Here is a 25,128-nt window from a genome sequence, read left to right on the forward strand (position 1 = left end):
CACCCGTGGCTGATTAATGTCAAATTATGGCAAAACCCACCACAGTATTGTAAAAAGTAATTAGCCTCCAATTAAAAAAAACAACAACAAAACACTGGCTAAACTGTACTGATTTCCTCTGAGTTTACAGCAAACTCTAGTTTATCCAAATGTGGCTTCCAAGAGGTGATTTGAATGAATCAGCTTTAGGGAGGCTGAAATACACAAAGGGTGTTGACTGTATGGTGACAAATGGAAACCAAACTTTTCATGGTGAGCACGCTAGAGTATAAAGAAGTGAAAATATAATATTGCACCCACAAAACTTATATAATGTTATGAACCAATGTCACCTCAATTTAAAAAATGAGTCAGCATTTACTTAAGAATAAGGAAATAGATTTGAAAGAATCTACTTCAAATCATATTTCTCTTTATTCTTTTGTTTCCTTAAGAAAACATGGTAATGTGAAGAAAGTGACATCAGAAAGTCCTGGAAGCTAATTCGATTCCAACTAGTAAACAGCCATGTGGCTGGTCATTCAAGTAACTGGACCTCTATAAGCCTTTGTTTCCCCATTTGCAAGATATCAACCATGTTTGCAATATTATTAGTATGAGTATAAAATGATGTAAATTTAGATAACAGATTCTCAGTGAATACTTGTTTAAGGAATAATTTGCCACAATAAGGAATGAGCACTAGTTGAATAACTGTTCTGTGCCTTCAAGAAGCTCAAGGATGATACAGTACAATAAAAAACACCTTTATAGAAGCAAAATAAAGGGTCTAAAAGGGAAGAGAAAATATCAAGAGAATTGTTTTTGGAAGAGTTTGTACCTAAACTTCTTGCTTCAGTCAGCACAATAGCGGTGCATTCCTTGCACAAAAAGCCAGCAGGGATAGGTCTTTCTGTAAGCAATTCAGTATGACTGGATCAGAAGATGCAAGGTGAAGGTGATACCTGAGAGTGGAAAACAGAGTAGAGTTCAAAGGAAGAGACCTTAAACAACAGATTCAGAAATTTAGCATCTCTTCTATAGGAAGCACAGAACATTTGAACGAGTTCTAGAGCTCAAAGAGCTTCCAGATGCCAAACCTTGTTACATATCAGAAGCAAATTCTACAGCCCTTGCCCAGGTATACAGATCAGAATTTTTGAGAGTCAAGTGAGATGAGTTTTCCTATTTTAAGGGGTGGTTTTGCAGCTCTCAGATGCTTTTAATACAAACAGTATGAGGTATAGAATTTGACTAGTCTAATTCTTTACTTTCATAAATAAGGAAAATTGAGCCTAGAGAGGTAAATGAATGAAATGCAATAAAAATTTGATTATATTTATCCAAAATTCACTGTTTTTGGAACACTAACTATAGGCTGGGGATTCAAACTCTGTTGACACATCCCCTGGCCTCACGTAGTTAGCTATCTAATACAGAGGCAGATAAAGCAATGATTTCAGTCCCAAAAGATAAATGCTAGGAGAATCTGCACACTGGGAGTTTTGTTAGCACAGATGAGGGTATCCAAATGAGAGGGCTGTGTGTGTGTGTGTGCGTGTGTGTGCACACGCGTGCACACACACATGGGGAGAAAGATGTGATTCTAGGTTAGTGTCCAAGAAAAGATAAAAACAGATCTGACAACGGATCTCCTCTGCATTAGATATCCTAAGGGATTCAGTATCAGGTTTGGAATTCCTAAGCATGCAAAGGCAGATTAACTATCATCCTCACTGGATGGATAATGAAGCTGTTCACTGAGAAAGAAGAAAAGGGAAGAGTGTAAAGATGGAGATGGAGGGATTTCCTAGTAGTTCTATAAAGTTTGGAAAACCATCCAAAACATTTTATGTACCTAGGTAATACCTAAAATAATTTCACTAACATGTTTTACAACTGCTTCGGAGTATGTAGTTCCTTTGTGCCTTTAATTTTCCTTTCATATTATTTGAAGGATTGGGAGGTTATTTAAAGGAAACATTTATTTTCTAAATTAGAAGTTTTCCCTGTAAATACAATATTTTCTCCCTAGTACTTAAAATTAATAGTCCATCTGAAATATTTACATGAACCAAATATCTGAAGTTAGCAATATTATTCAAATTCAGGCTTGTGTTTTTATAAGAAGAAAATTCCGGGTTAACACTTACGAGAGCATCTAAAGAAAACAAGTTTTTTTAAAAAATGTCTCAATGTAGCTCAATCATTTTAGAGAAATATAGGCTGTCACAGAATGTTGCAAAGGAAGAAAAGATTCAGCTATAGTTAGTTAAAAATAGACCTTATTTTCTTTTGAACCTACACAGTAAGATCTTCTGTTCCATTTAGTTGATTATGCATTATTTGGTGACTAAATTTGATAGGTCACAAGTGGAGAAAAAATTACTTGGCTTAGTCCAGTTTAATCCTTGTCTTTGGAAAGCAAGATCCCACTTCACGCATCATCCTGGACAGCTGATTTTTTACATCGGCCCCATATCCTATGCTTTCTCAGTAATCTGGACACACGTGTACCCAGAAGTTACAAGAGGAAATGACAGTGAAAAGCAGACCCACATTTTCAGTGCCAGGGGCTTGGTATTTATGGTCTCAGTTAGTCCTGGAATGGGAAATTTGTGACATACTTGTTATCCCCATGTTACCGGTGAAGTAACCCATGTTTCCAATCATCAAGTCACTTCCTAAACCCACACAGCTGTTAGGAATGGAGCTAGAATTGTAATCTTGAGCCTTGTGACTCTTCCTACCACATGCTGCAGGATACTGGTGTCTATGGCAGCAGTAGGGAAGACTTCCAGGAGCAGTGGTACAAGGATGCAAAGATGCTCATGGATTTCAAATGGTAGAACGCATCAGGGTTACAAGATACCAATGTGGCAATAGAGTCATTCTGTGTACCTAGGTCTTAGATTCAGTTTCTTAAAGTGAATTTTTACCTTATTTACTTGGGAAATTGTCACAACGGGATGGTGAGATCCTCTGACCTTTAGGTTGCATTGCAGGGGTGGGTGGAGGAGAGGAAGAAAATCTGCCTAAGTCCCCCATGTGCTAAGTCACTTCGGTCGTGTCCAACCGTTTGCGACCCCATGGACTGTAGCCCTCCGGGCTCCTCTGTCCATGGGATTTCCCAGGCAAGAATACTAAAGTGGGGTGCCATTCACTTCTCCAGGGGATCTTCCCCACCCAGGGATCGAAACTACACCTCTTAGGTCTCCCACATTGGCAGGCGGATTCTTTACCATACAGCCACCGGGGGAGCCTGCCTAAGTCCCCACGGGAGCTGCTTATTATTAGAACGCATTTTCCCTCTCACTACCAAGGTGCGTGCATGCTAAGTCGCTTCAGCCATGTCTGACTCTTTGCCACCATATGGACTGTAGCCCGCAGCATATAATAATTACAGAAAAGTTAGGTGAACAACAAAACACATACCAAAAACTCAATTAGCCCATCATCTATTAGTAAAAATAAGTCCTCTTTATAACCTGTATAAGATTGAATGTTCTTACACTCTTTTTATATACATGGGCACACCCACTCATGCACACACATATTTTTTCAACCTAACTCAAGCTCCTTGAATAGATTACCTTTAATTTTCTCTATCTTAATTTCAAATAAGTAAACAATTTATGTCTTGGGGTAGTTGGTTCTAACCAACTTAGGAAATAATCAGGAAATGATTTGGGGGAATAAAAGAGGAAAAGGTCAACCAATCACACATTGTTTTTGCCCAAAGGGTGACTTTGCCAGCTGGCTTGATGTTACTGGATCTGTTCTGCTACTATTTACTATACAGAGTCTCTGACTAATACCCTATGATTTGATTGCTATCATCGGCCCATCTGTAGACACAACAGAATGCAAATTAAATAATTACTGAATCTGTACTGGGCAGGCCTTCTTAGACACATACATTTAGGAATTTTTGTGTTTTCCCTTCTCCACACCACCACAATATGCTTTTGTTCTTATTATAGCCAGATAAAGCACTTCATTGCATTCGAATAGCAAGTGCCATTTAATAGTGTAGTTCCTATAGTAACAGAACATTAGAACCAGCAGTAACTTGATTCAACTGGCCCATTTTATAGATAATGAAACTGAGGGTCAGAGAAGAAAAGCAAACATTTGTTTATTAAATACCTACCATGTACTAGAAGCTACATGTGTTTATTTCATTCAAAATCACATAACTATGAGTTAGATATGACTGCCCCCACTTTATTAGAAACTAAATCTCAGTAGAATTACCAACTCCAAAAAGGCAGAGTGGAGGTTTAAACGTGATTACTGACTCACTTTCCCCTGCAACAGCCAGCCCTTCTGGAAAAAAGGTGATTTATCTAAAACAGACAGCAAGATGGTGGCACATCTGGGGCTGGGACGTGGTCTGCTACTGTCTAGTCTGACGCCTGTATGTCTACATCCTGTCACTGTACGTGGGGCTCCAGTGGAATTCAATCCCATTGTCTTTGCCCCTAAGATCACTTTGCAAGTGACCAAGTGCAGTAGCTTGCCACACAGAGGTATGTGCAAGTATATGTCACCCTCTTATTCATTGAACATGAATTAGAAATATTAGAATCTTTAGATCTCAAATTATGTCATTAATTACAGCAACTACTGAAAACTGACCATGTAGGAAATATAAATAAGTGGAAGTAAAATAAAAATAGATAAGGTTTAACATGACCTGTGCTATTAATTAAATAAGATGGGGAAAGTGACTTGTATGTCTTAATCAGGCACGTTCAACAACAGAAAGCTGTTTAGGTTTATGTCCGACTCAATTCAACATACCAGGCCTGAAACACATTTTCCTCTTTGCATCTAGCATGTTTTAGCAGCCAGCCCCCAGCCACCCTGCACAGTATCTACTTTAAGAAACTGAGAGGAAAGGAAGCAATGAACATTTGTTGCCCGCCTACCATTTGTCAGGCTCTGTGTTCGGTGTTTTACATTTGTTATATAATGTTTTATCCTCCGAAGGCCCAGTGAGAGAGTTTATTTCTAGTTTACATATAAGGAAACTAAAGCTTGGAGAGCTCACTAACTTTTCCCCAAGATCTAATAAGCATTAAGCTTGGGAATTATGCCAAAGTTTAATTTCACAGTGACAGCTTTACTTGGAGATGGCTAGGAATAATAGTTTTAATATAATGAATGTTTATTGGGAATTTCTTTTGCTAAAGACTTACATAGATTACATGTTTAAATCCTCATAGCAACCCTAAGATGTAGGTACTATGTCAGGCCCATCTTACAGATGTAGAGGGGACAAGTGACTTACATGAAATCATTCAACTATTAAGTATGGAACTGGGGTATAAACCTCAAAGCCTGTGTAGCTAGTTAATTTTTATTTCATATTGTCTGGAAGGAAAATAGCATCCACATTATTTACACATTCATACAAATTACGAAGTGCCATAGGTAGAGATAGAGTGGAAAATGCCACATTCTCACATTGGTGCTAGATTTGGGATGGAAGTAAAAAAATTTCAGCCATAAAAGATGGGCAGAGTTTAGACAGGCAATGATTGAAGAAAAGGAAAAGAAAGGCTTTCCAGTGGAAAAGTTTGTACTGTCATTTGATACTATTTTCCTAATTTTTGTTTGAATCTTCTGTCTTCAGTTCAGTTCAGTTGCTCAGTCGTATCCAACTCTTTGCGACCCCATGAATCGCAGCACGCCAGGCCTCCCTGTCCATCACCAACTCCCGGAGCTTACTCAAACTCATGCCCATCGAGTCGGTAATGCCACTTCTGTCTTACAACTTGCCAATTAATCTATCAAACTGGTTAAGGTTTGGGTTTTCTGGTAGCCACAGATGGTATCAAAGCATTCATGAATGATGCTGTCAGTCCATTGAGAACCCATGTGCATTACTTACCTAGTGCTGCGTATCAAGTTACCCCAAAATGTAGTGGCTTAAAACAGCAAACATTTATTATCTCATAGTTTCTGTAGGTCAGAAACTCAGGAATGTCTTAGTTGGGTTGCTGTGGCTCAGAGTCTGAGGCAGCTCAGAGTCAGGATGCTGGTCAGGGCTGCGGTCATCATCAGTCCCAGGGTTTCTCTGGGGCTTTGAAGATGGCTCATGCAGATGGCACTTGTCAGGAGGCGTCAGCTTCTTGCCGCATGAGCCTCTTCCCTGGCTTTTTGGGTGTCCCTGTAACATCGCACCTGGCTCCTCCCAAGACTCCAAAGGCAGAAGCTGCCATGTATTTTCTGAGACACCATCGCTTCCACCATATTTTAATGGTCACAGACACCAGCACTGATTGAGTGTGGGAGGGCATGGATGTGAATGCCAAGCGTTGGGGATCCCTAGGAGCCATCTGGAGGCTGGCTATCACCACATACAAGTGTTCAGGGAATCAGAAAATCCTCCAAAACACAGAGGACGTGGTTGCTATACTCGAACAGTTTTTATTAGTATATCCTATATCTTTCAAGTAGTTTTAAAACAAGGCACAATTTTATATAAACCAAAACATTAGTCCTTCCAGGGGAGAAACCCCTATGCAATGTCATGGTAGCTATTCAGTAGGATTAAATAGTATCGTATTCGTCTTTATCCAGATATCAGAGCTAGGTACGGAAGCCCTAAAGGAGGGGTCAGAACAAAGTCACTGTGAGACCCGTATGGCTGTAGGGAACAGGGCTGGTCTGAATGCCCGGACATGGAGCCATCTCTTTGGGGAGCCACCACCTTTGGGCTATGGCCGCACAAGCTGTGCCCTTCACAGTTCCATAATTCTACTTATGTGGACTGTGATGAGAATGGTGAAACCCTGCTGGAAGCTCATGACACTGAACACCAAGGAGACAGAATGCTGGGAAGCAGTGGGAAAAACTAGGCACCCATACCCTCTCCTTTGTGGGCCCCACAAAATTGGCCACATAGAAAAAGGAATAAATAGCAGAACTGTGCAGAATGGACAGCTCTTTTAATTACAAGTTTAAGTGGAGAGCTCTAAGATGTGCCAATAACAACTCCTCAGATTCTTGGTTATCTAGCAAAGCATACATATGCATAGAAAAGAAAAAAAACATCTCAGCAGCTACATACTAAATTTAGTTTCAATAAAAAGCACAAAAGCCTTTTTGGTACACTTGTGTTAAGCCTATTTAAAACCTATGCAAGTTACTGCTGCAGTCTTGTGGCTTGATATTGTAGTTAATAACATTCATCTTCATTATTGGCATTTTGCATTTTCTACATAAACGATTTTCAGTACCATCACTCAGTGACATCACACTGATTTTAACTGGGTTTAATTGCAAGGTGTAAAGGTTCTTGTATATCTAACTCGTGTTAGATATGCAAAATAGTATAACATGTATACTTAATCTATGCAGCCCCGATTCTTTAATCTGTTTGACAATACTATGCTAGAATAAATTTTTTTAACAGAAATTCAAACACCTCTAGCATAAATGTAGAATCGATTACCCTTAAGATCATTATTGTATTTATCTGCAGCCTGTGGGAATGGCTGACATGATAATTTTTCAGAAAGATTAAAGTAATGATGGGACGTCATCTCTAAGCCTTGGAAACTTTTGCAAACAGAAGGAAGGAAACATATTTTTACTAGTACTTTTAAACTTTTATTGGAAATAATGTAAAACTTATGGAAAATTTGCAAAAATAAATCAGTACAAAGAATTTTTATGTACCTTTTATGCAGATTCACCTGTTGACCTCATTTGATTAGCATTTGCTGTCCTGTCTCTAAAGTCCCTAACCTATCTATCTGTCTGTTGATAGATGGATCAATTGCTCTATCCAGAGAGGAGTGCAAAAGTATATATGTAAAAAGAAATTTTTTCCTTGTGATGAGAACTCTCAGACTTGACTTCTTAACAACTTTCATATATGAGATATAGCAATGTTAATTACATTTCTCATGTTGTATATTACGTCCCTAGTACTTTTTATCTTATGACTTGAAATGTGTACCTTCTGACTACCTCCATTCAATTCCCTCTCCCACTCCCACTGCTGGTAACCACAAATCTGATCTCTTTTTCTATGAGCTCATTTGTTTATTTGTGAAATGTAATTAATCTACAACACTGATGGAGAAGGAAATGGCAACCCACTCCAGTACTCTTGCCTGGAAAATCCCCTGGACAGAGGAGCCTGGTAGGTTACAGTCCATAGGGTCACAAAGAGTCAGACATGACTGAGTGACTTCTCTTTCACAACACTGTTAGTTCCTGGCATATAGCATAGTGATTCCACATTTCAAAGTGGTTACCACTGATAAGTCTATTCACAGTATGTCACCATGCAAAGGTATTACACAGTTACTGACTGTTTTCCCCACAATGTACGTTTCTTACTCTGACTCACTTATTTTGTGACTGGAAGTTTGTACCTCTTAATCTCCTCACCCATCTCTCTCACCCCCCGTCCCTTTCTAGAAGCAGCCACGTCTCTGTTCTAGAATCCACATCTCCACTTCCATTTTCTTAAGTTTGTTCATTTGTTCTGCTTTTTAGATTCCACATATAAGTGAGATCACATGGTATCTATCTTTCTTCGTCCCTGCCAGAGTCCATCCAAGTTGTCACAAATGGGAAGAGCTCATTCTTTTTCGTGACTGAGTGGTAGTCCACTAAATATATATACCACATTTTCTCTATCCATTCATCCATTGATGGGCACCCAGATTGTTGCCATATTCTTGACATGGTAAACAATGCTGCAGTAAACATAGGGTTGGACATATCTCCTCAAATCCATGTTTTTGTCTTCTTCAGACAAATACCCAGGAGTAAAATTGCTGTGTTATATGGTGGTTCTATTTACAGTTTTCTGAGGAACCTTCACACCGTTTTCCACATCCTCTCCTAAAACTTGCTATTTGTTGTCTCCCCAGCAAAAACCACTGTGTCAGGCATGAAGTGATATCCCACTGTGATTTGGACTTGCACTGTCATAATGATTGGTGATACTAAGCATCTTTTCATGGGCCTATTGGCCATTTATATGACTTTGGAAAAATATCTATTTACATCTTCTGCTTATGTTTTAATTGAATTGATTATTTTTTATGTTGAAATGTATGAGCTTTTTGTATATTTGGGAGCATTATCAGATATATCATTTGCAAATGTCTTTTCCCATTCAGTAGCCTGCCTTTTCATTTTGTTGATAGTTTCCTTCACTGTGCAAAAGCTTTTTGGTTTGGTGCCATCCCATTTGTTTATTTCTGCTTTCATTCCCTTGCCTGAGGAGACATATCCAAAAAAATATTGCTAAGACTGATGTCAGAGGCCATACTTCCTATGTTTTATTCTGGGAGTTTTATGGTTTCAGGTCTTAGATTTAAGCCTTTAACCCGTCTTGAGTTTATTATTGTAGATAGTATGAGAAAGTAGTCCAGTTTGATTGTTTTGCAGGTAGCTCTCCAGTTTTCCCAGCAGCACTGCTTAAAAAGGCTGGCTTTCCCCCCTTGTATATTCTTGCCTCTTTTGTCATAGATTAATTGACTGTATAAGTGTGGGTCTATTTCTGGGCACTCTATTCTGTTCCATTGACCTATGTGTCTCTGTTTCTGTGCCTGATGACCCTTGCATTTTTATAGCTGAGGTGACAGTGAAATGCCCAGCGGCACTCATTGAAGTAGTGATAGGACTGGGAGCAATACCCACCACCCCTAATCCACACCCCAGGGCTCTTTCCCTGACATTAGTCAGTCAGATATTTATGACAGGAGGTCACATTTGTGAAAGGATTCCCAGAGAATGAAAACTGTGGAAACACTGGAACAAGCCTTCATACAGGATAAGAGAGAGATACATGAGCTGAGATTGACTTTGTAAGGGAGTTGTTAAAAAGGATTTCCTCCCACAAAAGATGGGAGGAAATAAAAGAGGCAAAGTGAAAAATGATAATGGGAAAACATAGATGAGACAAAGAAGACAGCAAATTTTGGAAGACAAATAATGGAAGATAATAGTCAGAAATGAAAATGTCATAAAATAATTCAAGAACATGCACATGTGGACAGATGTAGTATTTTAATGTTCCTTTTGTAAAAAGTATCTAGAATTATTTCAATAATACTGGTCCATATGATAGAGATAATATAAAAGCACAGTTAAACTCTTTTAAAGAAAAGTAAACTTAAGATAGTAGCAATATTACATTCCTCATCCTCTGAAACATTGAATGAATAAGAAGCAGAAATTCAAAGATGTACTTCTCTATGTCAAGAACCATTATTAAGTAATATCAAAGAAACAGAGAAAGCTAAGACTAGGTATTCCTTCAGATGACTTTATTGTTTTTTGATAAAGGCAAGGCTGATGAATGAAAAGACGAGAGGGTGGGGAATCCCAAACTTTTTGAACAATCAAACAGCACTGCATTAGGGATTTCCCTGGTGGTCCAGTGATTAAGATTCAGGGCTTCCACTGCAAGGGTCACAGGTTCCATCCCTGGTTAAGGAACTAAGGCCCCTCCCATGCCATGCAGCGCAGGCAAAATAATAATAATAATAATAGCACTGCATTCATTCAAAGAGAGGTATGGGTTGGGAAGTTCCCCTGGAGTAGGAAATGGCAGCCCACTCCAGTATTCTTGCCTGGAGAATTTCATGGGCTGAGGAGCCTGGCGGGCTACAGTCCATGGGGTCACAAAGAATCAGACGCAACTGAAGCAACTATGCATGCATGCATAGTTTATACAGTGCATAGTTTACATAGTGTATTTCCTTACTTTTGTACTTCTTTAAGAGCTTGAACCTAAATGTTATGATCACAATATTGGTTTGCAGCCTGGTTAGTCATCTAAAAGCATTAACCTTCATTGTTCATTTCATGAGCCAAACACCCCTGTTGTGCCTCCTGGGATGGGAGGCATCCATTTACAGTCTATGTTTAACAGAGACAAATGGTACATAATAAGGAGACAAATATCATAGAAAAATGAATTTAAAATGTGGATAGTCTATACACACACACACACACACACACATACACACTTAGCAAATCAATATACTGGTTAAAGAACAGGATTTGAAATCAGGTAGAAATAGATTTTGTCCCCATTTCAGCCACTCATTGACCCATTAGTTGTATAACTCTCCTTTACTCTTTGCTTCCCTCTTCTTTCCTTCCTCCCTCCTTCCCTTTTCCTCTCTCCTTTCTTCTTTTTTTTTTCCTCTCTTCTTTTATTAAAAAATATCTATTGAGCATTTACTCTGTACTGGATTCATGCCAAAGACTAGTGAGCCAGTCATCTCACATTCCTGAGGGAGAACATGGAAAGCTTATTGGGAAGAAATTTGTGGTGTACAACACAAGGAAAGGTGCAGATGCAGAAATGAGTCAGACATGTGGGGACAACTCTGAACAGACTGGGAGGGAAACAATGGGAGATGAGGTAGGAAAGACAGATGGGAATCAGGTTGTAAAGGGCCCTGAAAGCCAGGATAAGTAATTTAAAATTAAATGCTGGGAACTGGCTATGAGAAATTCAGTGATTAGGAAGGTAGTCCTTCCTACCTACAGGGAGGCCAAAGGAAAGGATTATTTCAAGAAGGATATATTACTCAAGAAAGAAATGGACCTAACTATTGTAAGGCTATTGATGACCTTTAAAGTAACTGTGACTGAGTGGTGGGGATAAAAAGCAGAGGTAAGGATACAAGGAGGGGAATAGGAGTGAAAAATGGAGGCTCTGGGGCCAAGAGTTCCGTGGGAAGGTTAAATAGAGAGAAAAAATAAATACATAAATAAATAAATAGACTGGGAGAGAAATTGTATGGTGGAGACTGAAGAAGCATCAAGGAGAGGGCAGATGAAGAGTTACTACCTATGTGTGAAGTAAGAGACCAATGTGAAGAGACTGAAGAGTCTAGGCTGGGCGCAAGGATACAGGATGAGAGTTGGAGCCGACAGCTGAAGTGGAGAGGGAAGTTTTGCAGAGCTGAAGCAGCACTTCATCCTCTGAGACTGAAGGTCATGACTTGACACTGAGATTTCCTTTGTAGCAGGAAGGGAATGAAGGTAACATTTATCTGTGTACTCCAGGTGGGCTCCTGTTAGAAAGAAATGTGGCAACATCTGGCCACAAAAGACCAAGTGACTGAAGCTGCCAGAAGACAAACATCAAAGAGTTGAGCCCATCAATAGGTTCAGTAGGAGCATCAAAACCATTCTGACTCACACTCCAGAAATCTTTCTAGCTGTTCCTACTGTATAACATGGGAAGGCTGCAGTGCAGACATTCAAAGAAATGTGAGGTGCCCTTGATCTTCAGCCTGTCCTTCAGAAACAACGATACAGAGTTACAGAGACTACAGGTCCAATGCAAAGACCACTATGCATGCTGTAAATCACCAAATAAAAACTTGAAAGTGAAAATGAGAGGGTACTTCCATAGAGATAAACATATCCTAAAAATCAGTAGTGCTAAGAAAGCCACTGGGGGACTTCACTGGCAAGCCAGTGGTTAAGACTTTGCCTACCAAGGTACCAGGGTGCAGATTTGATCCCTGGTGGGAGAGCTAAGATCCCAAATTCCTGGCAGTCAAAAAGCCAAAACATAAAACAGAAGCAATATTATAACAAATTCAATGAAGACTTTAAAAATGGTCCACATCAAAAAAAAAGAAAAGCCACTCAATTCTTGGTGAATATACCTAGTCTTCCATGGTGGCTCAGATGGTAAAGAATTCAACTGCAATGTGGGTGACCTGGTTTGGATCCCTGGGTTGGGAAGACCAGGTGGAGGAGGGCATGGCAACCCCCTCCAGTATCCTTGCCTGGAGAATCCCACTGACAGAGGAGCCTGGCGGGCTGCAGTCCATGGGGTCGCAAAGAGTTGGACACCACTGAGTGCCTAAGCACATACTAGTCTACATTCAAAATAGCAAATCTAGAAACTTTACAGGCAACCTACCCCTAAAGTTGTACTTGCTTCCACATCTGGTTCCATCTCTATTTGAGCTCCAGAGTTGGGGAAGATGGTGCGCAGGGGGTACTCCCGCGTATCCTGTTCTCTCCCCTGACAAGCTGGGACTAGGCTTGCACCCCAGGACTGATAATGGCATGCAAAGGAAGCTGAAGCTGGGCTGTCTGGTTGGGCATCCTTGGACCAGACAGTCCTGGGGGTTAAGGAGACCCGCGTGCGCACTTGAGAAGCTGGGGTAAGTGCATTTGGCGGGAGAGGACACAGTGCTGACTGGGCATCTTTGGAGTCCTCCCTTTCGCATTCGCCTCTCTGGGCCAAGAGCTGCACAGGAGGCGGGGTGGCCGTCCCGCCCGCAGCACAGACCCGCTGGCCCTGGGGCTGGGAGAGGAGCTGGGGGTGAGGGGAGGTGGGGGCGAGCGCCAGCCAGGGAGAGCCTGATCTCTGCTCCAGTCCACAAATCCTTAACGGGTTTTCTTTCTCTCCCTTCACCCTTTTCTCTCCTTTGCTCTCTTTCTTTCACTCTCCCTCCTTTTTTTTTTTCTTTTTTCCTTTTCCCCTCTCTTCCCCCCTCCCTCCCCGTCCCCTTTCCCTCCCTCTCCCATCCCCCTCCCCCCTCCCCCCTTCCCTGTGTGCGAGCCTCTTCCTTTCCCCCTCCTCCCCTTTTCCGCCTCTCTCCCTCTCTCTCTCCATCTCCTTCTCCCTCTCAGCTCGCCGGGCGACCCTGCTCCTGCCTCCCACCTTAATGGCGGCATCTTCGGAGGACGATATAGACCGGCGGCCCATCAGAAGAGTCCGCTCCAAGAGCGACACGCCGTACCTCGCCGAGGCCAGGATCTCCTTTAACCTGGGGGCAGGTGAGGACGGAGCGCGTGCCCCGCTCTCTCCCCCACCCGGCTTCCTTCCCTCCTCCCCGGCTGGCTCAGCCCCCAGCCCCTCCTTTGGCACCCCACCCCGCCCCCCGCCCCCATCCCGCCCCACTTCCTACCCAGCTGGTCCCCGGCGCGCACTGGCTGTCTTTGTGTGCCGGGTGAGGAGGGTGTGTGTTGGGGGGGGGGGGGCTGGTTTGCGGAGGTGGGGGAGGGTAGCGCGTGGAGCCCTGCATCCACCGGGGAATCGCACTCCGGGCTTTCCCCTGCCTTGAAGAGAAGAAAGTGCTGTCACCGTTAACAATGATCGTAGGCGTAGCCAGGAGCGCGGGTCAGCGTGCCTGAGCGCCGCTGGCTGTGGGCGGAGGGGGCTGGCAAGGCTCCGCTGGTGTGGTTTGCTGGTGGAGCTGCTACCGCCGGGTGGAACTTGTTGGTGACATTCAGACTCTGGTGATTCTGCCGGGTTGATACCTCTGCTGCGGCTTTGGAGTGAGGAGAGAGGAGGGGGTGGGGCTTAACAGCTGGGAACCGGACCCAGCAGTTGGCAAGCAACCGTCGTGATGATAGTAATAAGATGGGCTGTAGGATACACATGGGGTGATGGGAAGCTGTCAGTGAGACTGGTACCCAAGGTGGCCCAGATGGGGTTAAGTGACAAGGTAACTGAGGTGGAGGAGGGAGGGAAAGAAGCAGGAGGGCGGAGAAGAGAGGCGGATACGGGAAGGATGGGACGGGAGAGGAAGGGAGGAAGGAAGAAAGGAGCCACAGAAAGGACTGAGGGATTCAGGCAGTCAAACGGTTCCCACTGAGACCTGTCAGGGTTACCTGAAAGGACGCACCAGTGTCCGCTGTCCCCACTGACGCTGCTGTTGCTCCAGATTCAGGGGCAGGCCGCCCCCACCCCTTCCTGTTCCTAGTACAGGGTCCCTGTCACCAGGAGGAAGTTGTTCACCACTAACTTTTCTAGAAGACTGCTAAGTTCTCCCCCTCCCCCGCCCCCCAAGCTGTGTCTCTTCCTTTCTAGAATTCCTTACTACTCTAGCAACTCCACTGCAAAAAGAGTGAGGGCATTTTCCTCAAAATCCTCCTTCAAAATAACTTTAAGAAGAGGATCCCATTTTCTTTAGGAAATAAACCCTTGAAAATGGAACTGAATCAAAGTATGTGTGTGTGTGTGCATGCTCAAGGAAAGAGAAACTTCAAATAATGACTTTTACTCACTACTGAGAAGTCTGAATGAAGCAGAAAGCTCTGCATAGAGAAAGGAGATGTGTTGGCTAAGGAACCATATCCTATGACTGGTGGGATGGTAACAGAGTATGCCGAAGTAGCCAACTTCTTTGGAGTGTAATTTTTCCTATTTTGGTGATTTGGGTTTTTTTTTTTTAACCCTTTGTTTTCTTGTCACATCTGGAATGTTTGCCTCTGGATTTGTGACTGGGGGGAAGAAGACTTTATTGGAGGAAGCTTTGATAGCTTTTGTGGCATGCAGTAGTAGGCTGTAGTCTCTTTTTGGAACTATTAATCCTTCACTTGTATGTTCTAGATTCACAATATGACTGTGAGGGTTCTTGGAAAGGACTGAGAAGAGTTCCTTTTAGGATCAAGGTTGTTTCCAACCCAGAGATATTAAGGATCACTCTTTTTTTTTTTTTTACCAAACTCCAGTATATTCCCTTAACGTCTTTGGCTTAGCAGAGAAGGAAAGGGGCTAAGGAGACACTTAATAAAGGTTGTTCACCTATTACTGGTGCTTTTACAACAAAACAAAATAAAGCATGAAAAAAGAGTTTCAAGTTTCTGTTAGTGCTGGGTTAGGCTGAACCATTCTGCCACCAGATTCAAGCCAGTGACTTGCAGTCTTTTATTCTGGTTAAATTGCTCTGGAGGCCAATGAAAAGATTGGACTTTTCAGAGAGAACTCGACTCCTTTTCATCTGGAAATAAACAGGCCAAACAAGCTCCCAGTCCCTTCCAAATGTCCTTTAGAAAATACCCTTAAAAGCACAGTGTCAAGAAAGACAACAGTAAGAAAGAAATGTGCTGGGAAGGATGTTCCTCAATGAGGGAGGGCGGTCCCTGAGGGCTGTGTTCTTTGGTTGGGGAGCTGTCCTCTTGGTGGTGCTGAAGCTGAGGGCTGTGTCACAGAGGCGTGACGGAGAGCTGGAGAGCTGGAGGGGGGTGTGGGGGGGTGGGGAGGGGTGCTTAGTCCCTCGGTGATGGAATCCCAGGGAAAGAGCTCACTGACTGGCCTCAGAAAACTTTTCTGTCCCTGCCCACCTACATGTGCCGCCTGTTTACTACGCCTCCCGCCTACTGCTCCACTGCTCCGATCGGGAGGTTTTGCTCTAATTTTGTGGTGGTTGCTCATTCCCAGGGCTTTGTTTTCCAGTTGGTTTTGGGTTGCTTTCCTGACACAGTAAGATCTACTCTCAGATGCGCCTTTACCCCGCCTTTAAAAGTAATTGTAACCCCTGGCTTAAAAAGCAAACAGCCTTGTTTACCTCCTTGAGCAGCAAGTTGTAATTAAACTATTAGTGTCGTTATCAGCACTGCTGAACAGAAAGCCTGCACACTTTGGATAAATTACATAATCTGGGCACAGAGAGAATTTTGTCTCTTAACAACAATTTATAAACGATTAAGCAAGGAAGCTTTCATCTGCCTTTCTTCCTGCTCCTCTCCTACCCGTAGTCACTTACTCTTTATTCTTTCCAGAGAAATTCTTTATTGGTTTAAACTATTTGTCTTTAGGATTCACCTTCTTACACCTACTCATTTTACAATCATTCAAGGAAATAAATATACACATATTCATTTTACTTGGATATCATGAAATCATTTGGGGACCAACTCCCTTAAAACTAATGTGTACACCTGCCAGATAAAGTAGACTGGGGCATTTTAAATACTGATTAAATTCTTAAGCATTCCTTCAACTACACCTTGTCCTTGATGGTACTTAATAATATCATTTCAGAAATAACTTCACAGCATGAGTGAAAGATATAATCCCTCACCTATAGTCCCAAGTCAGTCAAAGAATAGCACCAAAATGTGGGTCTTTCAGCACTTTATGAAGATGCTGATTTCAAGATTCAGCCTAAATTGAGAGTGTAGAGAACAAAAAATTTTTCTAAACCATGACTTTTTTGTCTAGAAGAGCCCTTTTGTAGGTTTTAACTTCTATTTAGCATTTAGTATATTACACAAACCTTGATAGATGCCTGTTTGCTGAAGATAGTGTGTTAGAGAGAATTAAGCCAATGTATTTGCTGAAAGTAACACAGACACATCAGACCTCATTTAAAACCCTGGAAGAAGTTTTTTCCTGAGAAATTAAAATGTGTTAAAAGGACATCATGTAACAGAAGAGTATGTTCACACTATTAGTAGCAAGTATTTCTAACTGTGTTCTCACTCAGTAATGAACATTACTGACATTTAACTTGTAAGAACTTGCTCTGCCTTTTGAGGTCATTGATTCACTGCACTGAAATGAATACAATGTAGAGTTACAGCTCATCTGGCAAATATTTTCCTATGGGTCAGTTTATTCTATCTGTATTTATTTATCTCTGTATTAACAATATATAAAAGAATGTTTGATACATAGAATATACTGAAATGGAAAGGTTCTCCATAATTACACACCAAAATGAATGAAAATGTTATGATAAAAGATTTAAGCACATCTAAAATTTCTTTCAAGGATGTCAAAAGAAGGAAAGCTAGTCATCCTGATGATTTAAGATTGTTTAAAACCCAAAGCCAGTATTTTGCACTATTTAGGAAAATAAGTACTTCTCTAATCATAAGTACGTTTAACCTCTGTTGACATTGCAGAATTGCTTTGTATGTATGGAGGAGATTTTAAATTAATCTCACGGTCAACCTCAGAATGCTTATCCTCTTTGGAAGGCTGAGATCTGTTCTAATTTCTGATGTTAGGAACTAAGGCCAGGGACAGTCGTTTTTGACTTCCATTGGTCTCCTCCACTCTTTCAGGCTTGGAAGAAAACTGCAATCAAACTTAGCTTGCTCTGACTACCTACAGGAGGGGATGGGTCAGTATGTTACAGTTTAAGCTGAGATCCCTTTCCCCTACTTTTCTTGAGGAGGAAGAACCTTTATCCCTTAGCTGAATTACAAATGTCCATGATATTGAGAAGTGGCATCCCAGAATGTGCTATTATCCTTTAGCCATGAGGAATGTCTCTAGGCAAAATTGTGAATATTGCCATGCTGAACCAAGATTATTTCACCAGTCTAAAAGTCTTGGTAGACATCCCTTTCAAGCTTTCCCTGCAGAATGCCAATGTATGTATCCCTCACATTATTTCTCTTACTGATTCCAAGTTGAAGGCAGATCATATGGGCCTGACTTTTATTGGGTAGGCCCAAAATCTCCTTTATAATATTGCTTCTAGCATTCATTAGGGTCTTCCCTGGTGGGTCAGATGGTAAAGAATTCGCCTGCAATGAAGGAGACCAGGGTTTAATCCCTGGATTAGGGAGATCCCCTGAGGAAGGTAATGAGTACCTACTCCAGTATTCTTGCCTGAAGAATTCCATGGACAGAGAAGCCCGGTCTGCAGTCCATGCGGTTGCAGAATCGGACATAACTGAATGACTAACACTTACTTCACTTCACAGCCAGAATCCAAGTGACTAACCATATAACTGACCAGTAGCCTCGATTGTGGGGCTTTCTGAGTGTCTGCCCTCTTTCTGTGTCACTGGAGAAACTAGCTAACCTGGTAATCTCACCATGCCATGCATTAAGGTGGTACTAATGAAGACCACTCCAGGTAACATAAATAAAATACACAAAGCACAGAAAAGTGAGTAATTAATGCCAAGAGGAAATGGGAAGCTCTTTGCCGTAAATATTTAACTTGGCTGCTTACCAAGTAATTGTTTCAACAGCAATTCATACATTTATGAGATAACTCAAATACAGAATATGAGTTGCATGGTTAAATTGTCTTAGGATCTTTTGATCTGGGCATTGTTAAAAAAAATTTTTTTAACATCTTAGTATTGTATTTGCTATTAGCACTGAATGCTAAGTTTCTTGTTTGGTTTGTCTGTATATGTCCATTTATTTAAATTTCATGGAGGGTGATGGAGTTGTGTTTTATATGAAAAATTAGAATCAAGAGACAGAAGAACTTGATTCTACTGCCTCTCTTCCTCTAAAACTGTAGGCAAGTTATTTAACCTTTCTGAGTTTGACTCACTCAACTCTAGACTTAAATCTAGACTAGACTAGACTTAAAGCTAGACTCCTTGGACCATAAGGAGATCAAGCCAGTCAATCTTAAAGGAAATCAGTCCTAAATATTCATTGGAAGGACTGATGCTGAAGCTGAAATTCCAATGCTTTGGCCACCTGATGTGAAGAACCGACTCATTGGAAAAGACCCTGATGCTGGGAAAGATTGAAGGCAGGAGGAGAAGGGGGACGGCAGAGGATGAGATGGTTGGATGGCATCACCGACTCGATGAACATGAGTTTGAGCAAGCTCCAGGAGTTGGTGATGGACAGGGAGGCCTGGTGTGCTGCAGTCCGTGGGGTTGCAAAGAGTTGGACGCTACTGAGCAACTGAACTGAACTGAGACTTAAATCTCAAAAGTTCCATCCTATCTAAAAAATTTGTGTGTACTTCTGTCTGTGCTAATGAATACATACTATGCCACTGATTTTATGTATAGTCTTATTTATAGTATGAAACATATGGTGGTAGTGGTTTAGTCACTAAGTCCTGTCTGACTCTTTGCAACCCCCTGGACTGTAGCCCACCAGACTCCTCTGTCCATGGTATTTTCCCAACAAGAATACTGGAGCAGGTTACTATTTCCTTCTCCAGGGTATAAAACACACAGAGCACAATTTTCAATATGAATTAAAACCTTTGATCAAAGCTAAGTTATTAAAATAAGTTTAACTAAAAGAATAATATATATTATAAAAATTCAAAATAATTTTTTGGTAATAACTAAGAATTGCTAGAAGGCATATTTACATGCACCATATTAATCAAATATTTTTTATTTGAATATCCAGGGATTAGAATCCTTAACAGAACTGATGCTCTATGAATATTTGTTGTATGATTGAATATAGAATTAGAGAAATCTTAGCAATAAATAGACAGTCAGGAAACTAAATATTAACCCAGTTCCCAGTTGGCATATTAAGTCTTGTAGCCTGTTCTTTTGTAATTAAAATGAAATGAGTATACCTATAAGATCTGTATTTTCCCTTTATCCTTTTAAATTACCAGGGAAAGGAGATATATATGCAGACTAGCTAAATGACAGGAGTCAGTCAAGGTGAAATGTTCCCTTTTGGAATTCCTAACTTCTCAGAATTGTTATAAAACTTGACCATGAACTATGAAGAAGTTTGTTTTGTTTTTCTTCACAGGTATATAAGCTGACAGGAGCAAATAAACTATTGGTCAGAATAAGTGCACAGATAGATTTTCATACATACCTTTTCATATTGACTAAAGATATTTTAAAGTTACTTACGAAATTATTCTTTGATATATGCAACTTCAATTCATCATCATTATTTATTGTACAAGCAAAACAACTGAAATTCAAGTTGGGAGAGATGATAAGTTATAGAGCTATTTTTCCTCTTTGACTTAATAAGGCGAAAAAGGAGACATATATTATAGTCAGTGGAAGAGGGCCTGAAGGAACAAATAATAGATATCAGTTTTTCCTTGTTGCATGATACAAGAAAAATTCTAGAATTTTTTTTTAATTCTAGAATTTTTATATTTTGTTTCATAACTCTCCCCATCCACTTTAGTCAATGATAAGGTGAATATGATTGGTGGGGGGTGTGGCCATTTTGACATTTTAATTGCTTTAGTTTATAAGTCTTTTATATAATGAAGGATGGTTAAAATAAAAGATAAAATCAATTTTATAGCCTTTCGAATGATGATGGATTCTTTCCCATGACTTTCTACTCAAGTTATCAAAGGACACCAGGAATAATCTCATGCTAGTGGTTATTTATTATGATGGCAAGTCTTGTGTGAAAGCCTGTAGGTTTCCTATTGATCTTTTCACATTTGTATACCTTCTACTTACAATACAGTAACATAATCTTTGAATACTAAATACATGGGCTGTAATTGTAGACTTGAGGATTCAGTATATAGTTGACCTTTTGTATCCACGGTTCTGCATCTGATGGATTCAACCAATCATGGATGTGGAGGGCTGACTAGAGTAGGTCATTTCATGTAAAGGATTTGAGTATCTGTAGGTTTTAGTATCCACAGGGGTTCCTGGAGCCAATCCTTCCAGGAGCCTGATCATGGTGATGCATTTTACTCTTGAAATTATACTTAATTTTGTCGATATTATTACTTGCCATTTATAGACATAGAGGGGCTTCTCAGTGGCACTAGTTGTAAAGAATCTGCCTGCCAATGCAAAAGATGCAGGAGAAGCAGGTTCAATCCCTGGGTTGCTAAGATCCCCTGGCAACACATTTCAGTATTCTTGCCTGAAAAATCCTATGGACAGAGGAGCCTAGTGGGCTATAGTCCATGGGGTCACAAAAGAGGTGGACGGGACTGAGCAACTGAGCACACACACAGAGACAGCAGAGCTCTTTATTTCTGAATGTTTATCAGTCAGAGGACAAGAAGTTGGTTTAAGACGCCATCATGGCTTAATTAAAAATATAAAAGAAATTTTACTATGTTTGAATTTATCCCTTATTCCATCTGGACCCTATTTTAGAGGTGGCGGGGGAGGATGGAGGAAGGTGAGATGAAATAATATATAGTATTCATTCACTTGACAAATATTAATTTAGAAGATAATATTTTAGATCCTTGGGATACATTATTGATTAAAACAGACACTTCTTATCCTCATGAATTTTAACTTCTAAAAGTGAGTTATGGACAATAAACAGTACAATAGGTAAGTACATTGTCTAGTATTTCATAGGTTAACTGATAAGACAAAAATAAATATAGCAAAATAGGACTGTTAGGCACATGGGAGCAAAGAAAGGGATGGATTGCAGGATAGGCAGCATTGAGAAGAGGAAATGCGAGCAAAGTTCTCCGAAGAGGAACATGAGCCGTGTGAATATGGGGTAGAAGACAAGGCAGAGAGCGCGGAGCGAGAGCCAGTGTCAAAGCCCTAAATCGAGTGTGTTTAGGACCTGGCAAGGGGCCCAGTGTGGCTGCAGAGGAGTGAATCACGCGGTCGGGAGGGAACCCTTGGGGACCAGATTACAGAGGGTCCTGCGGGCCACTGCCCTCTCTTGCTGAAACGTGGTACGAGGCAGGGATTTGAGCACAAGAGTAACATGATCTGAAGCAGATTTTAGAAGGCTCCCTGAGGCTGCTGTGTTAAGGATAGCCTACAGTGGGGCAAGGAGGACGCAGGGAGCTGGTTTGGAAGCTCTGCGGCAATCCAGAGATGGTGCTGTCTCAGCAGCGTGGCACAGCAGAAGCAGTGAGAAATAGTCAGATTCTGTATGTATTTGAAAGTATAGCCTATAGGCTTCCGTGGTGTATTGAATGTGGGCTGTGAGAGGAGAGGAGCAAAGAGTACCTCAAGGTTTGGCTTGAGCAACCAGAAGGATAGAAGGACCATTTAGGGGCGTGGCTGCGGCGGGTGGGGGGTGATCGAGAATTCAGAGACAGACTTGGCAAGTGTGAGATGTCAACCAGACATCCAAGTGGAGGTATCCAATAAGCAGTTATACAAGCCTAAGGTTCAAATAAGGTCCAGTCCAGAAATAAATAATTGAGTTGTCAACGTACATAGAGTCCTTGTAGAAGACTTTATCAGCATTTGCTCACTTGTTTTTTTATAATAACCCTATGAGATTGGCATGATTATTGCTCTTCTTATTTTATCCATGTGGGAACTAAGTCACTAAGAGCTTAAATAACTTAGCAAAGGTAATGAAGCTAATAAGGGGGATAAGAGGAAGAATGGGAATTCAGATCATGTTTTATATGGCATCAAAATCTATATTTTTAATGGCCATGATTTATTATAAGAGAGCAATCTTATGTTATCAGCTTTGCTTTGAGGTTCCATTGAAAGCTGAACATGGCTAAGGGAAAGAAAGAAGTAGAACTAGGCATGCATCCTAGCTCAGCATTTTAAAAAATGTTTGGCTGGGATTCACTATAAGAAGTGCACTTCATATCACCTCACATACATATCAAAAATTGGAATAAAATGTTCCTCAAAGAAAGAAAGTGAAAGTCACTCAGTCATGTCCTACTCTTTTCGACCCCATGGGCTGTAGCCTGCCAAGCTCCTCTGTCCATGGAATTCTCCAGGCCAGAATAGTGGAGTGGGTAGCTATTCCCTTCTCCAGGGGATCTTCCCAACCCAAGGATTGATACCAGATCTCCTGCATTGGCAGGTGGATTCTTTACTCTCTGAGCCATCAGGGAAGCTCCAAAATGTTCCTCAAAGTAACTTGTAAGTCCCATATGTCTTCTGATGTTTTATGTTTCATCCCTTCCCATGCCTTTTTATTCTAACTTACTATTGTTATGAAAATGCTCCTTTTAATCCATCTAAATGATTGTATAATATAACCTTCAGTTTAAAAAAATTCCTTGATTGATTGTTTTCCAGGAGTGATCTCTGAACTCAGAAAAAGCTTTTGCAAGGAAATCCTACCTTATTACTTCCACTATCCCCCTAAGAGTATGGGCAATTCATTCTCTTACCTGGAGGTGACTCAAGGTATATAAGAAAACTCCCAAGGTCAGAACCAACTTAGCTATTGGACATTGTAGACACAGATACATTTAGAGGCCCTGGAAAATGTTTTAATTTCTTTTAAACTCAGAAGAGGAACATAAATTTAATCCAGGCTGTTCTATATATGTCTTTATACCAACACATATAAACATTTTATAATATTTATTAAAATATAGTTTAAAAAATTTTTGTGGTGAAAGGAGTCTACAAAGACAAACATACTTTTGTTAGTCACTCAACTGTGTCCAGCACTTTGTGACTTTGTGGAAGCATGCCAGGCTTCCCTGTTCTTCACCGTTTCCTGGAGTTTCTCAAACTCGTGTCTAGGAACGACGAAAGTCACAATGGAGCTCTGCAAAGGTGGAGAGGGAAGCAGTGAGAAAAAAATTATTTTTTGATGCAAAGTAGCGGCTCTGGGGATATATTCTGGAACTAGACTTTCGGGACTCAAATCCTTACTTTATCACTTACTAGTTGTGTGGCCTTGGGCAAAACATTTAACCTCACCCTGACTCAATTTTCTCACCTGTAAAGTGGGACTAATAATGGTGACTATGTTGGAGGTTTGTTTTAAAGAGTATTTAACTTATTAAATGTGGAAGAACAGAGTAATTCCTGCCATATAGTGATTATTCACTGCACAAAGTGAAGAATGAACTCTTTTATTCCATATGTTTCTCTGTTCTGCCTCACCTGTGTTCTATTCTTCTAAAATACTACCAAAACAAAAAAAAAAAAAGGATGCCTCTCTAGGTACCACATTGTACAAGACCAGATGCCCCCTTAGGTACCACATCGTAGAAGACCAGATGAGATACAGATTCAGAAAGTCTCACATAGGAACAGATTTTCCTAACTAAATTTTAGTCCCATTCCATCCTTCTTGCTTACACTACAGAATGAATGGGACTTGCCCCAGATTAGAAAAAATGTCACCCTCAAACTCTGAAAGTTAAGGAAATTTACATTAAGAATAGTCTATCCTCTGAGTAGAATCGAATGGATCATTTTTGAAATGTATTTTACAAACGACCACATGGAAATGGCCACCTGAGGAAAAACCTACTGGACTTTCCAAGAATCCTCTGAACTTAGAGGAGATGTTGTGCGGGAAAGAGAAAAAAAAAGAGCAGAGAAAGATATACATGGGAAAAAAGGAGTGAGACAGAGAGGGAGAGAGAGAAAACAAAACTACTCAGTTTGAAAAAGCCACCATGTAGGTCAGTGGAGTACATAAAAAATCATAGAATCTTGACTTTTGAGAGTCAAGAGGAATACCTTCTCATCTCTGAGTAACTAACACAAGGGTGTTGTGATGGGTTTGAAGATTTGCTTGTTTCAGTATCTGTCTGGTACTTATGAGCAGAATCGTCAAGACCTGTAAGACGGGGGTAACACTCTCTAATTTTCATTGTTACTTTGAGGACCAAATGTGAAAATGCCTTGCCAGTAGCTCTGTGCTATAAAAAGGCAAGAAACAGATGAAGTCTGGGTGAATGGGACAGTTTAAATGTCTAGCTCTAGCACAGGAATAGAAAGGCGAGAAATAGACTAATTCTA

General features: G+C 40.8%; 1 protein-coding gene across 4 annotated transcripts in view; it reads left to right on the forward strand.

The window, feature by feature from the left end:
• PHACTR1 (phosphatase and actin regulator 1) overlaps positions 1–25,128 on the forward strand; it is a 490,759-nt gene that overhangs the window by 12,798 nt on the left and 452,833 nt on the right. For all 4 annotated transcript variants that reach the window (XM_043450090.1, XM_043450084.1, XM_043450085.1 and 1 more), the window contains exon 3: positions 13,630–13,776. In XM_043450090.1, the coding sequence (XP_043306025.1) occupies positions 13,630–13,776 (147 nt within the window). The remainder of the gene's footprint in view (positions 1–13,629; positions 13,777–25,128) is intronic.

The sequence above is a fragment of the Cervus canadensis genome, chromosome 28 (assembly GCF_019320065.1).
Source record: "Cervus canadensis isolate Bull #8, Minnesota chromosome 28, ASM1932006v1, whole genome shotgun sequence".
NCBI classification, from domain to species: domain Eukaryota; kingdom Metazoa; phylum Chordata; class Mammalia; order Artiodactyla; family Cervidae; genus Cervus; species Cervus canadensis.